Below are 26,258 nucleotides of genomic sequence, written 5' to 3'. Positions count from 1 at the left end.
TTAAGGTACAATGGCCCCTGGTTGGTCTGTAAAGCCAGCTATTGTGTGTTTGTAAGGAAACACAATAGCTGGTTTCATAAGATTTTCAGGATACCCACAGAGCATTTTGGTTCCAAATCAGGTCGGTTAAGAAATATGCTCAATTTGGTGTGAGAAGTTTGTGCATCCCAACTCCCAATGGCACTTTCAAAGTTAATTCGAAATGCCTAATCTGCTGCCTAGGAAGCCCATTGTTAATTATCCACTCCAACAGAAAAAATTAAACAGCCCTCTATGTCGAAGACAATGTTTGAACCGGCAAACTGAAATGAGCTACTTTTCTTATTTGTATGATAGTGCTCTGTACACGATCTACTCTGTACACTAGCTACTCAGCCACAGAAAATAAGAGGCCTGATAAAAGACCACAATGGAATGGGCAGGGGTCAGTGGGGAAAGTCTCGGGCATCCTCTATATGACTAAATATATACAGTTTCCATTTGAGGAAGTCTTTGAAACTTGAGGAATATTGCTTATCACAACATTATCACTTTTACCAAATATTCAAAAACTTCCAGGTAAGGAAGGAATTCTGCCAAGGCAAAGCTTCTTATATTAGAGTTCTGTTGTACTCAAAGTTGATATGTGGTACGTCACAAGGAAGATGTTAATGACTATACATTGATTAAAGGTAAGTCTTTGTGGGAATTCACAATGGTACTGCAAAACAATGAAATTTAGGTAGGAGAATGTCTGTTTTGGTATTTTTGCTCCCGTAGTGGGGTTCCCTGAGAACAAAAATTATGACATAAATAACATACATCTGATACTTTTTCAGTTTTCCCCTCTAGGTCTCCTTCCCCAAACATTTCCACTCCAAGCATTTTTTTCCCTATGGGAAGTGGAGAAATCATTCTCCACTTTACATAGCAGTGTATATTTTCTGTGTTTGTTATGTAAATTAATATTTTGTTTTTGAATTTTCATTCTAGGATAGACATTTCCTTAGTCTTTTAAAACAGTGAAGAATTCAGGGGAGAATGTATGGGAATGAAGGGTGAAGAAATGACCCTTTTTCTGCAACTGTACCATGTGGACAAACTTTTAGAGTTATATCACATGGCCGTCAGATTACAAAATCCCCATTTCCAAGTTTGGGCAAAATCACAATTACACCTACCAAGGAGTACCTATTCATGAAACTGTGAAAAATAAATAGGATGCATCCATTTTGAATGGGCAAAACTTTTTACAATGGTGTCATTCTTGAATTATACAGAAGTACCTAATTCAGACCCTTATAGGTTCATACAATGGACCTATTCTTTTAGCTGTACACAAGTGGATGTATACTTCTCTTCAGAAGAAGCTTTTCTCTCCAAAGTTTAAGGCTATTTCCATGTTAACAAAATATGAACCACTGGCTCTGTTGGAAGGAGGATTCTTCCCTGTTTATACAAATTTGTACAAACCAATTTCTGCTCTTAGACTTCCAATTTGTTGGTCCAAACTGTGCTTGTTCAGTTATTTCCTTGAGGATTGCAGGAAACCTGCAACATTAGACTCTTTGGGCAAATAATTCTGGCCTTAGTTGTGTGTATATGGAGTCTAAGACTTTTGGTTTATGGGTTCTCATTCGTTGCTCTTTTTAACAGAATCCTGTTTGGGTTTCCTCCATAAAAGGGGCTGACATTTTGTATTATCAACATGGAAGTGTGACTAATGGCTTTAAAGAAAAAATGTCAACTGTAATATCTGGAATACAAATATGCTTCATTAGCACTCATCAGATTTGGGACTCTGTGAATACTGGCAAAATGCAGTGACATAGATCAGTCCCCATATGCTCTTCTTTTAGAGACCCTAATCTCAACAGTAGAATCCCAATAAGTGGGATTACCACATTGCCAAAAGCTCAGCATCTTGCAGACGTTCATCTCAGAATTTTCCTTAATCATTTTCCTCAATGACATGGAACCCAAATCTTTTAAATCCTAATGCATTTGACAGAAATGCATCTTCCTAGTCCCTCCACCCTTATAGAGTTGTCACCACCACATGTGGCCTTCTGATTCACAATTTCGAGGTACTTCAGCTTTCCTCCCTAACTTGGCATCTAGTTTGCTTCATACTTCTGACTATTTGGCTGCTGTTTCTTCCACTCAAAGCTGCCGCTCTTTTGGTGTCCCAGAATGCTGGATTTCTATGGTAAGTAAATAGATCTGATCAAACTGGAGGCCTCAAGATCTGCCTGCTGAGCACAGTCTGTGCTACACTGTAAGCAGACTGTCTCCGCCATATGTCATCCTCTCGGCTGTCTACACCCTTTTAGGGGAATTTCATGGGAAATGCACTATTAAAGATGGTTATCCTGGGATTTTGTAACTTGCTTTTTAATTTTAATTTAGTTCCCACCAACTTAGCTGCTGTCATTTACAACAGCTTTAATCATTGAGTCTGGGTTTGGGATTAGAGGGTTAACTGAAGAAGCATCCCACACAACCTAGGATGACCTGTGACACATTATTAGCTGTGCATAGTCCCAAACAGTGAAATAATTACTGCAATAAAGCATTCCGGATTATTCTAACAAGTCCAAGGAGAACAAATTCTTAAACAAAAAGTAGAATGGAATCATACTTTTAAAAATGTCCTAATATTTGGAGAGGTGATATATATGCAAGTTGACTGAGAAATATGAACAAAATTCTAAATTAAAAACATTGTTTTGTTCCTTTATGGTCTCCACCCCTCTGCATAAATTGTGTGTGTGTGTGTGTGTGTGTGTGTGAGTTTGTGTATGTGGGTGTATACGAGAAGTACTGAGAATGTGTTATTTATTTTTTTTTGGCAAATATAATATGCTTATAGTCCAAAAACATTTTATTTATTTCTATTAATAAAAAACTTAAACTTTCATAATGATGAAGCTGAGGCTAAAAAGAAATTGAAATACTATTTTGTACATTTGAAATGAAATGACGGTTGAGTGAGGATTTCACTAATTTTTAAAAATGGAGCAAGGGAAGGATGAAGAACAATGATGTATATAGCAGACTTAAAAGCACATACTTGAATGGGAAGAAATTCTCCCAGAGCTGGTTCATGGTCACAGAGTTATTTAATAGATGAATCGATTTATGAGCAAATAACATAAATATTAGGGGAGAGAATAAGTCAAATTGTCAAAGTGTAGCAATTTTAGTGACTTGCTTGTTCTTTTTTAAAATGAGAGATGTTTCCTGAAATATTTAATTCTATTGGCTTTTTGATGAGATATCACAAATAATAGAATTAAGGTTAAAAAAATTAGAATGAATGTCATTCTGGAAAATCGGTATAAACTCTGTTTTCTTTAAGCATGCCTGAAGGGGACCAGTCCCTTGCTCTCTGGTTTGTGGCAGATTGGTTGGTGGACAAATGCATGAGGCTTGCATTCAGAAGATCACAGTTCAACTTGGTTATAGACTGCTTGATCCTTGTGCTGTTTCCATGATTTCAGCTGTGCCTCACTTAGACACCCAATTCCCTTATCTGTCAAATGAAAACATAATCCAAACTCCCAGGGATGATGCAAGGATTAAAAATTAAATTAAATGAGGTAATGTAAATAAAGTACCTTGCTCATAATACATACTTAATGAATATTGCCATCCTTTCCCCTCTATTGTCAGCAGATATGCTAATAAATGTTCAGTTGACAAGAGAAAATAAAACCTCATGAAATTCACTTTGATCTTTTGATGAGTCTTATTGGAAACACAGGCTTAGTGTGGTCCATGGGAGAGATAGTCCAAACAAGAAGGTCCTAGTTGACTGTACATAACCCACATAGGTGATACACCTAACCAATGACTGGATTTTCCAATTTTGTGAGTGAATACATTTTATTTTCCCCTTTCTTTAAGTCAGTTTGAGTTGGGCTTATGCCACCTATGATCAAAAGAAAACCCATTTTGTTGTATAGTTTCTAAGACCACTTCCAGTTCTAACACTCTATAATTCTGCAGACATGGAAACTTAATTTCCAGTAAGTTGTTCATAGAGTACATAGTATTTTGTATCAGTAACTCCACTAGGAACAGAATTGCAAAGATGAATAAAATATAGTCATTGCTCTCAAAGAACCTATATGTCTACAACTGAGTTCTTGTAACTAGGTTAAATTTTTATAATTCATTTAAAAAATCTTTCTTATTGAAGTATAGCATACAGAAAAAAAAGCACACAAATCAAAAGCATACAGCTTGATGAATTATCAGAGTGCTGTGGTTCGTTTATGTATGTATTTGGCTTGTGATACTTCTTTTTCTGTGAAAATGCTTCCTAAGACCACTCCATTAGCCTACTATAGAGCTGGCATACTGTGCTCATACGATTAAGAAATTGAACAAGAACTTGTAACTTTGTATTAATGGATTAAATCTACCCTAAGTTTCAATTGGGTTTTGGAGTCAGGTAGCTTGGAACTGAAATTCCAGTTCCTAACTTTCCCTGTTTATTGGCTGAAGGACTCTGGACCAGTTTTTAACTTCTCCCATCCTTGACTAATCTTTGTATCTGGAACATAAATGTATGCAAATTATTTCCAAAGTTATTGTAAGAATAAAGTAAGCTAAAGCTTATAAACTGCGCAGCATGTGGCCTGGCTCAGAGGAGCTACTTTATCTCAGCAGGATCAATGTGAAAGGACAAAGAAATTGAAATGTAAAGGATAAGGTTTGTCCTGAAAAGTTTTTAAGTTGCATTCAGAACCTGAAATTCATGTGGCAGTAAAACAGTTCCTGGAACTGCCCATTAGATGTGTGTCGAAATCTTCCCTGACTATCTGGTTGTTCAGTAAAAAGAACCCACCCTTCCAGAAAGAAACCGTGCAGTCCAGCACGTATACACCTTAGGGCTTACACCAATCAGTTTAAATATATACCCATCTTAGTACTGACCAATCACCCCCACCCGACCTGTTCCCGCCAGTGAATGTGCTAATCATGTTTTAGAGTTGTTATTTGATTTTCCCACGGTATGTGATGATTTGCTAAGGGATGCTATGATGTATGTAAAGTCCCTGCCCTCTCCAAAGAATGTATATAAACTCTGCTTAAGTTGTTCTCGGGGCTCTTTGTTCTTTTCTCCTCTGAAGTGAGCTCTGAGCCCCAGCATGCTGGACCCCCAATAAACCCTTTACTGTTGCATGAGACAGTCTCTTGGTGGTCTTTTCCTCCGACGTTCGCCCGACCTTTTCAAATGTCATCTTTTCACAGAGCCTTTGCCATGAGGTGAAGCTCTATTACCCCAGCCTACAGAAATCCAGAGAGGGCACACACTGCATTTCTAGAGCTAGACCACTATCCAGAATGTAATGTGGAATGAAGAACCCTCTCTCTCACACTCTGAGTCACACAGGGCAGGTCTGAGGATTCCTGGCAGATGAAGCAGTAGGTAGTTTTTCATGCTCAGGAGTACAGATAAGTGGAGCCAGGCCTGTTTGTGGGCATGTGTCTGCATATGCAAATTTGACACTTCTTATTTCAGGCTGAACATCTGCTGTTCCCTGCTGGATGGAAACAACCAGGGAAGGAAAGAAAGACTTTTTTTTTTTTTTTAAATCTTGTTTATGGGATGGCAGGTGGCCCTTTTTAACTCTGTCTTTCCCAGCCTGACTCGCCTCCTCATTCCCTCAAGAGTTTAAAAACCTAAGGACTCACTCTTTAAATTGCAAACATAAATTGGAATACTCAGGTGCCACCCAAATGTGGCTGGTCTCTTTGCAGGTATAGTGTCATTTTCTTCAACAGATAAGAGGCTGCACTGGAGACAATCCTGAGGTGATGAAATATGAGTCATTACAGGATGTTTTAAAGCTTTTTCTGTGTTCTCTATTTTATATGCTTTTATTTTTAATACATGTTTAAATGGGATTGGGGTTTTATGAAAATGTTGCTGAGAAAAGATTGTATGAGAACCTACTGTGATGGGATTACACTGAGGAGATCCACAATTCATGCAATCATTAGCTTTGCTTCCGTTGTCCGGCAACCACCTCTGCCCACTCATCCCTTTTCTGGATCCTGACTCTCAACTCTTCAGCCCACAGGTTGCTATGGAAACCACCAAGCTAGGACAGTGTGATCTCCCTCCATCTTAGACGCCCTCTACACATGCACACACACACACACAATAATTAATGAAACCTGGGTGGAAACTTAGGCTCAACTTCTTGAAGTTTTTCTACATTAATTTAAAATCAATGAAGAGTCCAGTTTAATCTGCTATCCATCTAAATTGAAGAGTTGCTGCCTGTGGACATTTTGTGCCATTTGGATAAAGAAAGAAAGATGATGAGTCTACTAGTGGAGAGAAGAATGGAGAAGATATGCAGAGAAAAAGAAAGTTTGAGAACCTGATTTAGTTCCTGAGGTCCATGGTAGTTGTATGTGGGTGTGTGTTATTTGATACCATTAGATACTTGGAATTCTTAAAATCCACCTTCCCACCCACATCTCAATGCTGTATTGAGTTGGATTTCTATTGCCTACCATCAATATCCTCATTCTTTTTTTTTTTTTTTAAAGAGAGAGTGAGAGAAGAGAGGGAGAGAGAGAGAGAGAATTTTAATATTTATTTTTTAGTTTTCTGTGGACACAACATCTTTGTTTGTATATGGTGCTGAGGAGCGAACCCGGGCCGCACGCATGCCAGGCGAGCGCGCTACCGCATGAGCCACATCCCCAGCCCAATATCCTCATTCTGAATAGCCCCCAAAACTTACCAGGATAGCCTTTTGGCTAATGCCCCCCACCACTAGCTTTACCCTAAAACAGAATTTTAAAAAGAATCAGTCTGTAGTGAGAAGGGGTAAGAGTAATGTTCCTTTGTTCTACAACTTTTAGCAATATAAAGCCTTTATCTCTCTGAAGTTGAGGTCTAGGCTGGAGAAACAGGACCTCAGAATAATAAGGGAACATGAATTTCAATGCCAGTGGAGCCGGCTGAGTCAGTCTTCACTGAGATCTTTGTTAAGAAGGAAAAGAAGATGAGGCCTATAGTGATGGAAGGAATGAAGCAATAAATTCAGGTCATCCCCAGGAAGAGAAGGTACACTGAGGATCATTGTGCTGCACTCAGAGGTAGGAGGATGTCAATGAGTGCAGGGTGTCTAATGGTGTCTGCGTTTACTGACCATTAGGAACGTAAACATAGCAGTAGGAGGTGCTAAGTGAAACATGATCTCTTCCATCCAGGTACTATGTTTGCCACAATCACTTTGGAATCCGCTAGTGGGAGAAAAGGTTCAGAACATAAAAATACACAGATCCAAGAAAAATTTCCAGGCCATTGCCCACTGAGCTTTCCTATCCAACACTGTCTTTAGCACCATAAAAGTATGAAGTAGGTAAAATTGTTTATATATATTTGCTTCCTAAAGGAGAGTATTTTAGAAGGGACCACTGACAGACAAAACACTTGTTGGGCCCAAGATGACAAGGAAATCTGACACAATGAAATGACACGTGAGCCCTTTGATATGCAATTTTTCCAAGAACAATTATTCAGAAAGGTGCAGTATTAATTATGTTCTCTTATTACACAAGACTGTGCTAGCAGAAGCACACCTACACAAAGACTACTCTTGTAGAGCTAAGAACCCAGGCTGTCAGATATGATTTTTAAAATTATTACTATTTGGCAAATCATCTTTGAGAAAATTGCTTCCCAGCAGACCGATTTCATTTCAGATTGAAATAGGGACTAAATTTAAACCCAGTCTTTTCTTTGCGAAAGCTCCCCTTCAGTATGTTCTTGAATCAAACTGTAATATGGTCAGAAAGGCTGCAAGAGGTATTGGCAAATCAAAGATTTTACTTGGAAGATCTCGTCAGTCTTGTCTGTAGCTGAGGGAGTGAGCACAGAGCTTAATCTCATAGATGCAGTCCAGCTTACTTACAGAAATTGCCCAGGGCCGAGCAGAGCAGTCCAAGTAGGCTCAGTAATTCATGGGATCTAGATGCTTTTTCCAATGAAATTTGCATTTGAGATAGGAATTCCTTTTATTAAACTTAAACATTAAACTTAAGATTTACCTTTTTGTATTAAAGACATGGGGTCCAGATGTAGGCAGAAACATACATTCAGATACCACTCAGGCTAATGCTGATTATGGAACATGAGAAATACTTCATTAGATTCCATTATATGTACATTACAGACATGTAATGTCAGTTTACCATTAAGGGCAACAGATCTATACCCCATACTCTGATGGGGTATCTTATAACCATACATATACTGATTTACTAGACCCTGGAATTTTCCACATTTAAATTCACCTCCACTCCCCCTTCCCACCCAAATTTGTAGCCTTGTGCTCTAGGTAATAAAAGTGAGGTGATTAAGTTGAAAATAATTCAATGGTTAATAGTACTGCTTCTTTACTTTCTGGGGGTATTTTTGTTGTAAAAGTTCATCTATTTGTACAGAAAATGGGTATGTTGGGTTTGAAGGCAGATCTTCATCTTAACCATCTAACCACTGACTATACCAAACCACCTGGGGGAATTCTATTACCTATATTGCAAGCTATTTTTTTTCTACTATTCAGCTTAAATTGCTCATATGGCTTTTGAAAACCTCTTGTCCTAAACCTAACGGAAGAGAAAAATAGCTGTTATTCAATTTAGCTGTTTTTTCAATTTTTGTTCTTTCAAATGCTACTTATTGATTGACACTCTCTTTGACTTCGTTACATCTGAGGGATATAATTCTAAATTCTCTTAGCTTTTCACTTTAGATTCTATTTACTGGTCATACAGGCTGCGGTCTTCAGGACTTTCCTCATTTCTTAAAATTTCACATAGTTTCCAGGTTCCAAAGTAAACTTTTTGACTTTCATTCAATTAAACATATGTTAATTATTGATTCTACACTAGACTCTGATCTAGGTACTGGGATAATCGGGTAGAATAAAACAAAGATTTCATAAAATAGAATGTTCTGTTAGGAGAAGCTGACTGGGAGCAAGAAAATATGCAAATTAAAATAATTTCAGATCCTGCTAAATGCCATGAAGAAGGCAAAAAAGGTGATGTGGTGGAGGATAACTGGAAGGGTCCAACTCCAGAGCAAGTGGCCAGGTAAGGCCTGAGAAGCAGCATGACTGGAGGAAATGCAAATGCAGAAGTCCTGAGGCCTCAGAGGCAGGCGGCAACCTGCCACACATGAGCAGGGAAAGCAGCCAGTTTGTTGGAGAGTACACAGATACAAGAGGGCATCAGACGGTTTTGTTTTGTTTTCTCATCAGATGGTTTTGAAAAGCAGGCAAGGTAAGAAGGCATAGAACTTTAAAAGTATGGTAAAACCTCTAATCCCAGCGGTTCGGGAGGCTGAGACAAGAGGATCACAAGTTTAAAGCCAGCCTCAGCAAAAAGCGAGGGCACTAAGCAACGCAGTGACACCCTGTCTCCAAATTATAAAATGCAAAGAATTAGAGCTGGGTATGTGGCTCAGTGGTCGAGTGTCCCTGAATTCAATCCCTGATAACCCCTGCCCCCCAGCAAAAAAAAAAAAAAGTTATGGTAAGAAGTCTGGATTTATTATCAGCTCATGGAAAGTCATTAAAAAACACATTTATCTATCTATCTATCTATCTATCTATCTATCTATCTATCTACCTACCTACCTACCAACCTACTGATATAGATATACCCAGGGTGTTTAACCACTAAGTCACATCCCCAGCCCTTTTTTTATATTTTATTTTGAGACAGGGTCTCCCTAAGTGGCTTAGGGCTTTACTAAATTGCTGAAGCTGGCTTTGATCTTGCAATCCTCCTGCCTCAGCCTCTAGAGCTACTGGGATTATAGGTATGGGCCACCATGCCTGGCTCATTGAAGTATTTTAAGCAACAGAATGACATGATCCAATTTATATTTTTCAAAGATCATTCCAATAGTCTTGAGGAGAGAGGATGTTAAATGTTTAAAACAGAGGTAGAGGGAATCATTAAATTTATTCTCATTTATTGTGGTCATCTAAATATGTTTCAGCACCTACCATCTCTCTCTCTCTCTCTCTCTCTCTCTCTCTCTCACACACACACACACACACACACACACACACACACACACTATACATGTCCATATCCCTTGCCATGGGCTACAGAGGGCAAGCTGATGCTTCCATTAGATGCTGAATTACTCCTGACAGAGGGTAAGCGCATACAGTACAGTTGGTATCCAAGTCTCAGGACTCTTGTAAAGATTTCACAAGATAATGTCTAAAAAGCATCTATTATAGAGTGAGTAATCAGAAATGGTCAGTGTTAATGATGCTTATCCTCTGTATCCTTTGCAGGTCTCTGGATAACGTATTTATCTGTGTGTGCCTGTGTGTATGTGCCTGTGTGTGTATGTGAGCACACACATATATCTACTTGTACATGAATCTGTAAAAAGAAAGAGGAAAGTAATTACAGTTCTATTAGAATTGTTTTAATGTGTATGTTCTTCATCTAAGTTTCCTGTCATCTGTATATGATAAGGTCAGTGAGCCCCCTGAAGGTGTGCTGCGATCTATGGTATATGGTATGTCATCAGGAGAGAAGTCCACAGATTTTACCAGGCGCACAAAGAGGCTCATGATATATATGGTGCTCCGGCAAAGTAACACCAGACACGCCAGTCACTAAAGAAAGCAGAGTGAGAGAGAAAGGGAGCGCCTAGGCACATTATGTGAAATTGAGGAACACCAAAGAAAAGATTTTATGAGCAGACAAAAAAGATGACTGGTCACTTGTAAAGGAATAACAATTAGACTAATAAAAAGATTTCTCAACATCACCAATGGATTCAGAATAATAGCTTCAAAGAACTATCAAACAAGTATCAAGTGCCCTTTTAGGTGGAGCTCATTATGTTCCTAGAAAGTAAGACCTGTTCTAAATCTAAACTAATAGATGAAGTGTGCTTGTGCAAAACTGGACACAAACCACAGGAGACAAAACAGAGATCCAAGAAACATGTACACTTGTGAGCTTTCAGTATATAACAGAGGTGGCACTGGAGAGTAGTGGGGAAAATGGTGCATCATTTAGTCAATGGTGCTGGGAAAATTAGTTAACTACATGAGGAAGAAACAAAGATTCTTTACCTCATACCGTTGACCCAAAATAATTGCAGATGGATAAAGATTCAAAGGTGAAAGGCAAAACTCTAACACATTTTGAAGGAAATAAGTACAAACATTTTTAAGGCTTTAAGCTATGGAATTTCTTGCTCTCCCTCCCTTCCTCCCTCCCTCCTTCCCTCCCTCCCTCGCTCCCTCCCTTCCTCCATTTCTTCTTTCCTCTTTTTGGTACCAGGAATTGAACCCAGGTGCTTAACCAATGAGCCATTATCCCCAGCCCTTTTAAATATTTTATTTAGAAACAGATCTCACTGAATTGCTTAGGGCCTTGCTAAATTGGTGGGGTTGGCTTTGAACTCGCAATCCTCCTGAGTCAGCCTCCTGAGCCTCTGAGACTACACACCTGGCTGGAATCACTTCTTAAATAAGACAGAAAGAAAGCTTTAAAGGAAAATATTTACAAAATTAACTCATTAAAATTAAATCATCTGTTTATCACGACACAGTAAACAAGAAGAACAGGCAAACTGCAGCTCAGAGAAGATATGGTCAATATGTAAAACTGATGAATGATTATCAAGAATATAGACAAATCACTTATATCAGTACATGAAATCTAAGCCCATTAAATGTGGGCAAAGACAAAAATATATACAATTTAAATTTTGACCAGGTAAACGAGTAACTAAGTTGTTGTATATTTACACAAACAACAGAATATTAGGTAGCAATGAAAGTGAGCAGTGACAACCATACACCACAACATGCATTAACCTTAGAAGCATATGGTGATTTCCATAGAGGGAGCATCATCAAACTACATGTGATATCTGAAATCATAGGAAACACATAAACCCAAACAGCATGTTTGGGATACATACACATGCTATGTAACTATTTATTTTGAAGATTAAAGGAGTAACACACGACTCCTGAATTCACATTTTTTGTTGACATCTCCCTCTTGGGGCTTCTGATGTGCATAGTCAGATGCAGAGAGCAGAACTTCCTCTCAAACAGCTCATGGACTTAAAACTTAATAAGTTCAAAATGGAATTCACCCTCTCCCCCTACAAACTTGCTTTATTCCTTCCCTTTTCTCTTTATGATCACTACTGCGTCACACACTCAATCTCATTTCACTTTGTGTAGGCGTGTACTCTCCCTCGTTTTCAGATTAAATTCATTATCAAGTCCGTTAATTTTACTTTCTTAATATATTACAATTCCTTATGTTTTTTTTATCACTATTGCTGTAAATTCTGTGAAAAAACTCATTACTTCTTACCTTTACTTGGTCTGTTTACTGTTGGCGTTATTCTTCCTAAACATAGACTGAGTGAAAAAAAAGTCCATATATGTGTATTTATATAGATTTTGTGTGTGTATTGTTTTGTTTTGTTTTCTCAAAGTGATAGGAAGTTGCTAAAGGGTTTTGAGAAAGGAGAAAGAATCCTTTAGTAACTTCCCATTGCTTTCAGAATAAATCCCATTAAGTTCGAACTGCATATGTGACACACAGCTCTTTCAAGACTTATCTCTAGTTTGTCACTTCAGCCTCATGCTTCAAAACACCTTGTCACTGACTGCTTCAAGCATGCTTCTTCTGTCGCTCCCGGTTGCCCACGATTTCTCCCTAACAGGATCTTATATCTCTTTTCTGCTATTACTTCTCCGTCAACCCATTCCTGATCTTACCGGTTCCTAGTCTTAGCAGGAGAGTCCTCCAGGAACAATTTGTATTATCAGAGACCCAGCGCCTGCTCTGAAACATCTCTTTACCTAGCCATCTTCTGCACTTGCCTGGACCTTGGAGAACAGAGTCAGCATTTCATTTATCTTCCCATTGTACAAGCCCAGATCAGTGGCTGGTATGTCAATTTTGAATAAAGTAAATTAACAAATATAATTTATTTTCTTTAGCCTTACTGGAATATAAAAAAAGCAAGAGCAAAAATACAAGAAAATCTGGGTAAAGCCTTCATACTTCTCTGAACTATCTATTTACATTTCCTTTTCATCACTCCAGCATCCTGGCTACTATTTTTTGCCAGTTCCTAGCACTTAGCCAATATGATCAATCTTGATATAATGATTCTTTTTCATTCTTATCACAAGGAAACCAGAAATGGGGTGGATGATGGTGCCATTTACTAACTTAGATAAAAGACTGGGGAAGAAGGAGATTCATAAGAAAGAAAGGATCAAAATTTATTGGCCATCTGGAAATATTTTGGTGTGAACTGCTTGTTCAAGTGTTTTGTCCAATTAAAAAATTGGGTTATCTTATCTTTTTCTTACTTATTTTTAGGAGTCCTGAATACATTCTGGATACCCTGTCTTTTTTAGACATATGTAAATTCAAATATTTTTCCAACTCTGTTGCTTGACTTTTGATTCTGTGAATGGTATCTTTTAAGTTCTTAATTTAACACATTTATCAATCATTTATTGTTATTGCTGTCATATGTTCTTCAAGAACCCTTAGCTTACTACAAGGTCATAATGATATTCTTCAATGTTTTCTTTGAGAAATGTTGTTTCTTCTCTTATATTTAGGTCTATGATTCATCTAGAATTGAGTTGCAATGTGGTTGAGGTAAAAGTCAAGATTTATTTTCTTCCATATGGATTTTAAATTGATCCAACACCACTTATGGATAGTCTAGATTATACTTTTCCTTGTAGTTATAACTTGTGATAAATAAAGGGCCATAAAGAGTAAACCTGTTTGTAGAGCCTGTTCCACTGATTGTATACCCTTGTATGAATACCCCATTGGCTTAGTTACTGTAAGGTTAAGATATCTTGATATCTGGTAGCATAATCCTCCAACTTTGTTCTTCTTCAAGATTGTTTAAATTATTCTCTTCCCTTGGCAGTTCAATTTATAGTTAACTTCTAAAATGCACCCTGACTTATTTGAGTTCATTTAAATTTATATAAATGTTATTGCTTCCTATCTCATTCTGTTTCTTGTCTTGTCAATAAATACTACAGTTTGCATACTGACTTATAATGCTATGTGTCTATCCACCCCACTTGTACTCACCACTGCATAGAAATCTATGGTGTGGAGGCACTACATTTTATGAACCTACTTTTTGAGTGATAGACTCCCAGGATGCTTCCAATTCCTGTCCACAACAAATACAGGTATATTGAATGGACCTCTACAGCTCCATTTATGGGCTTATATGAAAAAATTTTGGATGCATATCTACAATAGAACTAACAAGCTATAGGCTTATCTATATACTTAAAGGAACTAAGAAGTGCTGAATTTCTCTGCAAAGTGGGTGCACTGCACTATACATGTATATACCAATATTAGTTTAAGGGCTCCTATCCAGTTTTATTAACTTCCTTCCTAATATTTGTTACTAAACATTTAAAAATTATTTTGTGGTTGTTATAATTTTAATTTTCATATTTCTTCTGCTTTGAGCATGTTTTCATGGACTTTCGACCTTTTGGGCTTCCTCACTTATAATTGCTTGCTCATATCTTTTGCATATTTTTTTAACAGTGATGCTACTTTTTATTTGTTGATCAATCCCTGTAGATTTAGATATTATAGACATATTCTTCCCTTCTTTCATTAACTTTATGCATAACTTTGCCATTCGATTATGTTTATTTACATTTGTGTTAACTTGATGCATGTGACTACTCTGAAACTTTTATCATTATATATTATGGTTATATTATCATTATATATGTATTTATTGCATTTGAGGTCAGGACTATGAAGTATTCAGTTTTGTAACCATACTCCATAAACATGGTTCTTGAGATGGGGAGAGAGGGGAAGATTCAAATTCTACAATAAATGTTCAGGTTTCCAGCAGCTGTGAGACAGTACTGTGGGCCATCCACCAAATATATCACAAGAGAGAACCTGCTGAAAGTGGGTAACCCTCCCTTGTCTCTGCTTCAGAGACTCTGAACGTTGTTGTAACCTCTCGTATTTACTGGACACAGGAGTAAAGAGACCTTCACTGGAGGCCACTGAATCTCAGGACAATGGGTAAAATATCCCTTCCCTTTTTAAAGAAGAGGGGAACAAAATAAGGAGATTTTATTTTTTTATGCTTATAAGATTAAATGTCAATAGTACAAATTTGTAGAAAAGTGATCAACACATTACAAATTCTAATAAGTTTTGTTATTTAGAAACCTTTCAGTAAGGTAAAACTAGAGAATTTTTCATCTTTTTTCCCCAACAAAATTGACATTTATTGTTCCACAACCCCAACACTATCAATAACAAATCAGCACCTACAATAGCACCTAAGATATTTATATATAATCATATCAATTTCTAATATTCAATGCAAAAACATTACCCATTTTTTTAAAAAAAGCAGATATTTTGAACACTTTCCAATCACTTAAATTTGTTCATCAAAAAATTAAAGTTACTTATGTTAAAAAACTAGATTTCACAACAGATGAGTTTATGCCAAAATCAATTTTACAGAGTTCACCATAAGAAGCAGTGAAGCAAATTTCTCATAATCTGCGTAAAGAGAAATAGCTAAATTAATTGATGTCATTATTGGGGCCATCCAGGAGTTATAAATAAGGGCGAATATAGAAAACACACTGATTGCATAAAATGAATAATTAGCATGAGGTCAAAACAGTCCTAACTATCCTTTTCAACATACTTACAAAATATTTTATACATTTTCATTTGTTTTCCTATGAGAATGGAATACACTGTCAATCTAAAATCATACAATTTATCACAGTTCTAGGAGTAATAATCTTATTGCTACATACACAACCCTTCTAAATTTTGCCTACTTCTTAAACTGCTTTTTGGCCTTTATTTTATTCCAGAATGGGTTGACTGTTAGTCTTCTCTTTATCTAGATATTCTGGGAAGTATCTATGTCATCTGATAGTCTATAAGCTATTTGGGATAACAGGTGATATCTAGAGGGAAAAATTAGGCATAGAATATCCAAAGGGAGAGTTATTTTAATACATGTCAGAAGTAATAAGGATAAGAGGGGAGAATAGATTATACAAGAGGAGAGAATTGAAAGCAACAGTAAATTGGCTGAAGACCTGATTTGGTTACATGATCTTTAAGAATAAGGATATATAGATAAGTTACATTTATGTCGCTTGCATCTCCAATATGCAAATGCTCCTTCTTCTAACACCCATGATCAACTTTCCATCAATGCTTCAGTCTACCAGAAAATCTAGCATGACCGCAATTTTTGTTTGTGTACATGGAAGGGAGGGGGCTCGGTTTCACATTTGATCTGCTATATAAATGTTATTGCTTCCTATCTCATTCAAGAGATAGGAAGCAATAACATTTATATAGAGCCAAGGGCAGGAATCCATAATCACAGGTATACATCAGAACATATATGATACATAACTTCCCCTCAAACGATAAGTATGCTTAAGGAGAGCACAAGACTTTTCCTCAAATGTATTGAGTTATGAGGAAGAGTGGTTCAAACTTACTATGCCATCAGAAGGTAGTGTATCTCCAAGGATTTTGGAGAATAAAATACATAAATTTTGAGAAATAACAGATCAGAAATATAAAAGAATACTTTCCAAAAGTAAGCTTCAGTTCCCTTAAAAATGCAGCTTGTAAGGAGCCCCCTCTGTAAAAAGACACAATACTTTTGGTTCCAGCCATAATGAGTAGATTTTATTGAACTAACCCTTCAGTTAAAAGTAATTATAAAGCTGGACAAAATATGTGAAATAATTCCTTGAAGGCATTGAGAGCAATCAACTGAGGTAAGACTTGAATGGCTGTGATGCCTGAGGAAACAACACTAGTGTATTTCATAATTAGCTAGGCATTTTTCTGAGGGCATTTGCTATGTCATTGGTTGGGGAGAGTAGAGGAAACCGGGAAGGGACAGTCTTCCTGGCTAAGGAGCAAGAGGATGAAGTTCGGGTGAAATAAACCATATGGGATTTGAGGAGTACAATCCCAGAGAAGAGGTAACTGCATTTGTGTTCCCCTTGAGGCATTAGCCAATTCTGACCTGAGCACTCAGGGGGTGGTACTCCTTGAGGCATAGATGAAATAGCAGTTGGGAGGCTGAATGAATTGCAGAACAGCCAAGTGGTGCTAAGTAGACTGGAGTCTAAGCCCTGCCAAACAGGAGGGGCTTTGGTAAGCATACTAGAGTTTTAGGAGAAACCCCAGAAAAACTGCTCTAGGAATACAGGCCACACTTCAGGACTAAGGAAAACAAAAGAAAACAAGCTAACAACGCCTAAGATGAACAATGGACAAGATAAAAGTGATCTGCCTGCCCAGAGAAAATCGTATTCTATTTAGAGGAAAATTACATGAACCATTTTCCATAAGCAACATCTCTATTTAAACAAAATTATGATACTTGCTTTAAAAAAAGGATCAAATGGCAGGGAGAGCAAGGGGAAAGGGGAGGAGGAGGATGGGGAAGGAGAAAAAGAATGGTAGGGAGTGAGAGAGAACAGAATAAAAGAGTTACACAGGTGATTCATATATTGGAGTTACACTCACAAGCATTTAAAACTACTATGATGAATATTCTGGCAAATAGAAAACAGGACAAAATACTTATCAATGATAAAGCTCCCTTAACACATGTGAAGAATGAAATCAGGGTGGTGGGGATGTGGCTCAAGCAGTAGCGCGCTCGCCTGGCATGGTGCGGCCTGGGTTCGATCCTCAGCACCACATACAAACAAAGATGTTGTGCCCGCCGAAAACTAAAAAATAAATACTAAAAATTCTCTCTTTCTCTCTTAAAAAAAAAGAATGAAATTAGATCCTTATGTCACATCATATAAAACAAATCAACGCAAAATGGGTAAAAGACATGAAAGTGTAAAACTCTAAAAGAAAAATAAGAGAATAACTCCATGACTTTGATCTGGGAAATGATTGTTTTTTTAGGTGACTCCAAAAGTATAAGAAACAAAATCAAGAAAAGAAAAATTAGATTCCATCAAATTAATAAGTTCTTCAGAGCAAAACTATCATCAAAGTGAAGAGACAACATATAGAATATTTGTAAACCATACATCTGGTAAGGGTTAATATTAAAAGGACATAAGAGACTCAAAAAACTCAACAGGAAGAAAACATATAGCCTGATTTAAAAATGGGCAAAGGACCTGAGCATATATCCCGAGACATACTAAAGGAATTCAACATTTCTAATCATCAGGGAAATGCAAAATAAAACCACAATGAGATATCATCTCTCACCTATTTAGAATGGTCATTTTCAAAAAGAGAAAAGATAAGTATTAGCAAGGGTGTGAAACGAGGGAACCTACGCACATTGTTGGTGGGAATGTACTTTAGTAGAGCCACCATGGAAAAGAGATGGTGGTTCCTCAAAAAATTAAACACAGATCTATTATATGATACATCAATTCCACTACTGGTTATTGTATCCAAAGGAAATGAAATCATTATCTATAAGAGATATATGCACTTTCATGATCATAGTAGCATTATTCACAATAACCCAGATATGGAATCAACCTAAATGTTCATCAATGGATGAATTGAAAAAGAAAACAATCATGTATTCACACTGGAATATCATTTGCCCTTTAAAAAGAAGGAAATTCTATTATTTGTGACAACATAGATGAACTGGGAGGACAACTTAGTTAATAATGATGTACTGTACACTTGGAAATTGCTAAGACAGTATATTTTAAATGTTCTCACCATAAAACATTAAATATGTCAGGAAATGCCTATGTAAATTAGCTTGATTTATCCTTTCCATAGTGTATACATATTTTAAAACATCATGTTGTATACCATAAACAATAATAATAAAAGATAAGGATTATTAAAATATAACAGTCAAATGGAAAGAAAATAGAGGTTGGGACCCAATATTTTCCATTTTTCAATGCAGGAAATATTGGCTTTTTTCATTTCTTCCTCCTTAACTGATTGCTTCAACCCCCTAACTTACCTTCGATCTTCAAAAATTGTTGTCATTTTATGCTTTCATGAAGAGCACAAAAAACACATGTAGTTTTGAAATTCCCTCTATTGAATGAAATACATGAAAGTAGCTTCAAGAAGAGACACCATATTTAATAGGTTATGAATCTGATACCCATGCTCAAACTCTCCCACCCACCCAGTTTGTGTGATTATAGGCCAGTCTGAATCTCAGTTTTTTCCCTGCCATAGAAAAAGATTGAGACTTACCTTAAAGATTTGTTTTAAGCAACTAATAAGATTCTTTCTATAGGTAGAGAGCTAAAGTATCCTGGATGGCCAATGATACCTCCTCTGCTGTTTGCTATCACCAGCAGTAAGAAGCACATGCAAAACTGGTAATTATGGACTTCAGAATGAAATATCATCTTTCATCTATCTAATGTTATATCACCAACGCAGATGAAAAAATACACAACTTGGGATTTTCTTTATACCTTTCATAATGCAGAATGGTAATGATTAGTAAAAATGTCCATTCAATATAGGTTAGTGAAAACCACAGCTTTCTAACCCCCTAACTTGGGTATTGCAAATATCTGGGACAAGGCTCTGGTTGTTACATGATGCTCTGCATGCTCTGGCTTGCCTTTCAACAATCATTCCTATTAAATCCTTTGTGTCTGACACATCTAATGAAGTCATGTTCACGATCAGCTTAATCACAGGATGGAGTATAGTACATATTTTGACAGGAAAGCTGTTAGTATAAACTGAAACATGTAGCAAATATATAATTGCATAAAATGTTCATTATTCTTTCAATCTAACAATCTTCGGCTTGAATCCTTTTATGCATATTTAGTCTTTTTAAGATAGATTGTTTTGGGTACTGTTCTAACAAAAAAGATTAGTTTTAAGCAAAATCCATGCCAAACAATTGGTGTAGTGAGCAATTGTAAACACAGCAGACTCTGAGCCATATATTTTATCTGGAAATCTTTAAATTCTGGAGAAATTACACATCTCTAGATAAATGATATACATCATTGAAAATGATTCTAGTTTTATGCCATGAAAATATACAAGAACCAAACTAAGTTTAGAGAAGTCACCTATAAATAATATTTTCCTAGAGTGCTGGTAATGAACTCCAGTTTGGGCTTCTAGCTAATTGTTTAATTATTCAATGACTGACTGAGTACATTTTTATATCAAAGTCTTTTTAAAGTGAGGTTATAACCATTTGCCTTTGCAGTTATAAATGATTTCCAAGACCTGTGTTGTTAGAGCTCAGCACTAATTAAAAATGAGACTTACATCACTCTCATGCCCTTCTCGAAGGTTGTATGTGAGGTCATGCTGAATGTCTTCCACGAATTTGTGAGCGTATTCTGGGTAAAGGTCTAGCACTTCAAAGAGGCCTTTGAGGATGATACACTGAAGATCACAGTAGGTTAAAGCCTTCACATCTGCATTAGTTTTTATCACTTGGTCCTTAATTGATAGATTTGCTCCAATTAAGTCTCCTTTCCCTACAAATGGGAGGGGGGGGGGAGGAGGGGGAGGGAGGGAGGGAGGGAGGGAAAGAAATATCATTGTCAAGAAAAGCAAGCAAACTTGAGCTTAGGAATGAGAACTTCATTTGATTTACAGGCTTCATATATCTCAGATCACACTGAAGAAAGGAGAAGACTACTTCAGGCAGGGGTGAGATTGAGGCTCACCCTGAACTCTCATTTTGACAACCCAAAGTATTTTCAAATGTTGTACAATGGACTCTGGTGGGCAAAACTGTTTCTGGTATTGGACACTGGTCTAGGGATAATGGCTGAAGGATGGAGAGTTCAGAATTGCAGGTCATCGATGGTACCTGCAATTTAGTTTCTTGTAGAAGAGGTCTCTTGCAGGATTTGTCAAATGGCTTTAGACAAATCAGTTCACACACACACACACACACACACACACGCACCTATATCTTTTTCTTTTTCTTTCCTTCTTTTTTGTCACAGTCCACAGCCCCTCTAATGTTTCCAGGAAAATAATAATGGCTCAGATTTTTCTAAGTGGGAAAATGGCTCTGTGCTTCTAAGGTAAGACTATCAAGAGGTATGTGAATTATTTTGATTCTAGTACTTTGGACAATAATGGAAGCATGATCTTCAGCTTTTGAACATATTCAAGTTCTTTTAATCACTTCTGGTTATTTCTACAACACCAGAGGGTGATGTGGGAGAAAGAACTCTGCACCGGTTTTCTCACAATTGGGAAGAAGAAATAACTATTGAACATTATGAATGATAGATCTGTTACATAAAATATACAAAATAAAGCATACAATTCTAATATTTTTGACAGTATAAAAGCCTCATTTTCTTTATCAAAATATAAAGTGAATAAATAAAAACAAGTGACCTGTGCCCCACCCCACACCCAGCAGTACCTCTCTGCCTACCAGTGTCTAATAAGATCCCACTTTCTGATTCTTAGATGATGCCTTCTCATGTATCTTCACATGGCAGAAGGGCAAGGCAGCTCTTTGGGGCCTTTTTAATTAGGACACTAATTGCATTCATGAAGTCTCTGTCCTTGTGATCTAAACAACACTCAAAGGCCCTGCCTCCTAGAACCATAATATTAATGATGGCATCTTGACATGAATTTTAGGAGGACTCCTAACATTCAGACTATAACACCAACCCAATAAGCTTGCAAAATTTAAATTGGGTAATGGACATGAAAAATCCAGCTTATATTAGAGATTCAATAAATATTAGTTATCTTCTCTCTCCCAAATTGCAATTGTCTTGAAGTTTACTAGCTAGAATCCAGTGATAGCAGGTCTACAATTACATAGACTAGTAAGTATTGTTTACACAAAGAGGAAGCAGTGGTCATAGAGTCAAGATGCAGGTTAGCTTTGGTCTTAGAAAGATAGAGAAAAGGCCTCTGTGATCTTCCTCTCAGTGCTGTGGAGGCTTATGTGAGATCCCATGTGTGAAAATATTTTGCAAGTGATTGTTTGTAAATATTAGGCTGTTGGAAAACTAGAATAAACAGAAAGTACTGCATTAGTCCCTTTTTAGTAATGCAAATTCTAAGCCTTGGTTTATTATATTGGTGTTTAAAATATATTCTGAATTCACCTGCCACTCACCATCCCTGCTACCACCTCGGTCTATTCTATCATGTCCTTTGCTTGAGTTTAGTTTCTACAAGGGCAAGGATTTTGGCCATTTTCTTTTCTGCTATATTATCAGGGTTCAGAACAGTGTCTGATTCACTTATAGGCCCACGATAAGTAGAATAACTGAACAAACAAAGGAGAGTAGATTTTAAAGGAAGTTTGCATAAAATTGTGAAAGAAAATTTTCTACATTAACCCTACGTGCCACCCCCTTTTCAGCAGCCCTTTATATTTCAACAAAGACTAATTATGTCTTAATATTTGCAGTCAACTTCATGGGCACAAAATTTTCACAATTATCTTCTGAGTTTTAGTTTTATCTCTTTAGTTCTTTTTTAGTTCTGTGAGGAACTAAAAAGAGCCTATAGTCACCTTGACAGTATTAGGTTAATGACTGCAATGAGAGTTTATTCTTGAAGTGTAATCCCTTTTTGCTTTATTTCTAGCACAGATAAAACTTAATTTTTGTGCTCTCTGAATTGCTTCTCCACAAAAATATGGAAATGCCCTTTTAAAACTGAGCAGCTATTTTAGCTGGAGAGCATGTAACTCATGATCAATAATTTCTTTAGGAAGGGCTGTGGCTGTGGCTCAGTGACAGCACACTTGCCTGGCATGTGTGAGGCACTGGGTTCAATTCTCAGCACCGCATATAAATAAAAAAAGGTCTATTAAATATATATATATATATATATATATATATATATATATATATATATATATAATTTCTTTAGGAATCAGAAAGCACTGAATTTATTTTATTACTATATGATTTGGACAAGTTAACTAAGTTGTATTTATTTATCCATAAAATGAGGTTAATATTTTTACTACTGGAGTGTTTTATAAGAATTAACCAGTGTATATAATACTTAGCTAAATTAAACCCATATGAAGAATAATTCTGAGTCCATATATTCACCTGTGTTTTTTCTACTCTCACTAGCAGACTTTCCCCAGTTTCATCTTCTTAATTCATGCTGCAGAGTAAAACTGCAGATTTTCAGCTCAGACCTACCAAGAATAGCCAGCACCATGCTGTCTTTAAGAACCTCCATGGAGCCCGAGCACACAAAGTAGATGGCCTGCAATGCATCCCCTTGGCGCAGCAGATACTCCCCCGGAGCACAGAAGGAGGTCTTGATGTGTAGAGACAGAGACCTGAGGCAGCCCCGGCTGGCACATTCAAACAGGGACAGCTGCAAGATTTCCTTGTTCAAGTGCATAGTGATGTCAGAACGCAGCTCATCTGGAAAGTCTTTCAGAAGCTGTCAGAGAAGATGGAGGAGGAAATCAATTTGGCTAAGTGAAGTCTGACTGATGTACCTTAAGATACAAGAGAGATGTTCTTCTTACTGATTGGCTAGCCAGAGTACAGAAGAGGAAATCTATGCATGTATGATCCTGGAGAGATTTTTCAGTGGCCATGACCCTTCACGGTTGGCTACTGAATAATGAGTGCATAATAAGTCTGGAGAAATAGCACAAATTAATAAAAGACCCCGTTTAGGGAAACATATAACTAACATGTAAATCATTGTGACTTGTTTCTCCCAGAGATTCCTATTCATGGCAGAAAAAATGGAATTTGGATCTGTGGGTGTTTTCTCTGGTGTCATAATCACATCAAGAAAGGAGAAACCAAAGTATTACTCCTTAATGTGTTGGTTTGGTTGGTGGGTTGGTGAAATGGTTGCCTGTTTTATAATACCTTTTTCCCCAGTGGTAGTCTATGTTATTTCTGGAAGTCTACAGATAACAGCTATGTTGGATTTTGTTATTTTTTTTAATTCTAACAGTTGCTTTAGCTTGACTAATCTAATAGCCCAACATTACACCATTATGCTCTCATAAGAATTGGTTCCTTTAAAAAAGGAAAAATAAATCATTTGATCAACCAAAATGGCTTATTAATATAAAATACAGATCAGTCCAGAGTGGCACTGCGAATTTGTAAACCAAAGCAGATAGAAGAAGTGGATTGAGTTTCACGAGTGATGAACAAAATAAAGAGATAAAGAAGTTGCTAGGTGTGTTTGTCACTTCTGCTACGTACATTACAGCATCTTGCTTTTTTACCTTAGAATATGTGTTTTCTGCCTCAAAATGTCAACATGAGAGGTGAACATTACCTCATTTGAATCTATTCCGTTGTTGACTGACCAGGTGGTTTGAAAATACTCGAGCATTCTCTGCTTGAGCTGTTGGGGCAGGTGGTGAACGCGGATGAAGTCCTTCAGGTCCTTAGTTCTGGTGTGATAGAGAGACCATCGGGAATACATCCTCTGTATGATTGCTGTCACATTCCCAAACACCAAGGCGTGCATCAAGGCTGGAGAACAACATGGCATGTGAGGAGTGAGAAATGAGATAGAGGGCCCATCCTTGAAGCATAAATTTACAGTCTATGTATCTGGGATCAAAGTGAAGCATGCTTATGTGGCCATGTTGACACAACTATTTTGGTTCAGGCATTTTGGTGCAACCACTTTATCACAGAGTGCATCCTGAAGTGGCCATGATTTGATTAGAGTAAAAAAGTAAGAATATACAGCAATATACAAAATAGGCTCCTTTGACATACTCAATCTGTTAGCTGCCATTTTGGCTATGACAAATTTTTATTTTGAACTCTATTCACAGCAATATTATTTTAATAGTTATATATAGAGTTTTATGTAGTTTAGTACTTATAACAAATTAGCTTTAATAGTTTGATGCAATGTTATAAACTTATAGTTTAACAATTATTTTTAATACATAACATACATTTAAAAATCAATCTTTTTTTTAACCAACAAGACTTTGTGGAAATTTTAGTCTCACCTCCCAGAGGTCCATCATTTAAAAAATTAGTTTTAGAATATGATACATTTATATTTCTGCAAAGACTGAGGAAGCTATTAGAAACGTGAATGGGGATTTCTCGAATAGTCTGAAGCTTAGTGTGGCTCCAGTCCTCAACCACACCTCAGTTTTGCATTGACTTTGATTTTAAGTGAAATAGCAGAAAAATTTCAGACAATTCAAGACACAAATTTTATGGGTGGTGATGCAGAAGAAACAGCACAATACATAGTTGCAGGAGTCCTGTTCCCGCAAGGTTTGCCAGTCAGATACTATTTAACTCTACTTTCTCAAAACTACCACCAGAGTGAAATGAGAGGGAGGTCTTTGTTGTCCAGAGTTCAAGGGAGGATGGGGGCAGAATAGGAATTTCTTTTGGAGAAAGGTGGAATGAGAGGATGGACATCATTTTCCAGGAATTGCCTATTTGGGGAATAATGGGGAACGTGAAGCCCAGAAGAGAAGACAGGACTTTGCACTCGACAGTCATTAGCAGAATGGAACATGAATGACCTGTGCAATGCCAACAGATAACCCAAGCAGGCTTGGATTTACCTAGGCCTCTGAAACTAAAGGAATGTGGAGAGCCAGGTGTAGCTATATTTATGGGCACATCATTCTAAGTGATACTCAGATTTTAGCCTTGGAAAAGAATTAATAGCTAATCATCTATTTCAGCAGTTTTTGGTTAAAAAAAGAAAGGACTGAAATTCTAAAGTTTTATCCATTAGGATCTATCAAAATATCCCAGTGTATAAATATCAATGTCCAAGGAGCTATGTTAAAATTTTCTCAGTACCAAAGTAAATATATTAGTGCAAATGTGTCAATATGTTATTACATTGATCCTCCTGAATATTTCAATGCATCCCGGTTCAAGTTCTTTTTTCCTCTCTATATACCAGAAATTAACAATCACTAACATACTAATTTCATTTTAATCTAACACTGGAATTAAAGTCCTTCACCAAGTTAAAATTCTCTACCAGGTATATTATAGTTTCTCTGTGGAATATTTGTCACCATGTCTAGAAAATTAATCTTTAATAACAAGAACTCAGTATTTGGGAAAAGTTACTAAAATATTGTTAAGTTTTGGGTCTATACACAGGAGACAACATATTCTGGCAAAGTGAATATGGACTTCGGAATCAGACGGGCCTAGATTTGA

General features: G+C 36.9%; 1 protein-coding gene across 1 annotated transcript in view; it reads right to left on the bottom strand.

The window, feature by feature from the left end:
* Kcnh8 (potassium voltage-gated channel subfamily H member 8) overlaps nucleotides 1-26,258 on the bottom strand; it is a 346,203-nt gene that overhangs the window by 37,249 nt on the left and 282,696 nt on the right. The window contains exons 9-11 of the mRNA XM_027923181.2: nucleotides 24,373-24,572; nucleotides 23,259-23,508; nucleotides 20,374-20,588 (exon numbers count right to left, since the gene is read on the bottom strand). Coding sequence (XP_027778982.1) covers nucleotides 20,374-20,588; nucleotides 23,259-23,508; nucleotides 24,373-24,572 — 665 coding nt within the window. The remainder of the gene's footprint in view (nucleotides 1-20,373; nucleotides 20,589-23,258; nucleotides 23,509-24,372; nucleotides 24,573-26,258) is intronic.

The sequence above is a fragment of the Marmota flaviventris genome, chromosome 1 (assembly GCF_047511675.1).
Source record: "Marmota flaviventris isolate mMarFla1 chromosome 1, mMarFla1.hap1, whole genome shotgun sequence".
In the NCBI taxonomy this organism is placed as follows: domain Eukaryota; kingdom Metazoa; phylum Chordata; class Mammalia; order Rodentia; family Sciuridae; genus Marmota; species Marmota flaviventris.
This window is presented reverse-complemented; position numbering and strand designations above follow the sequence as displayed.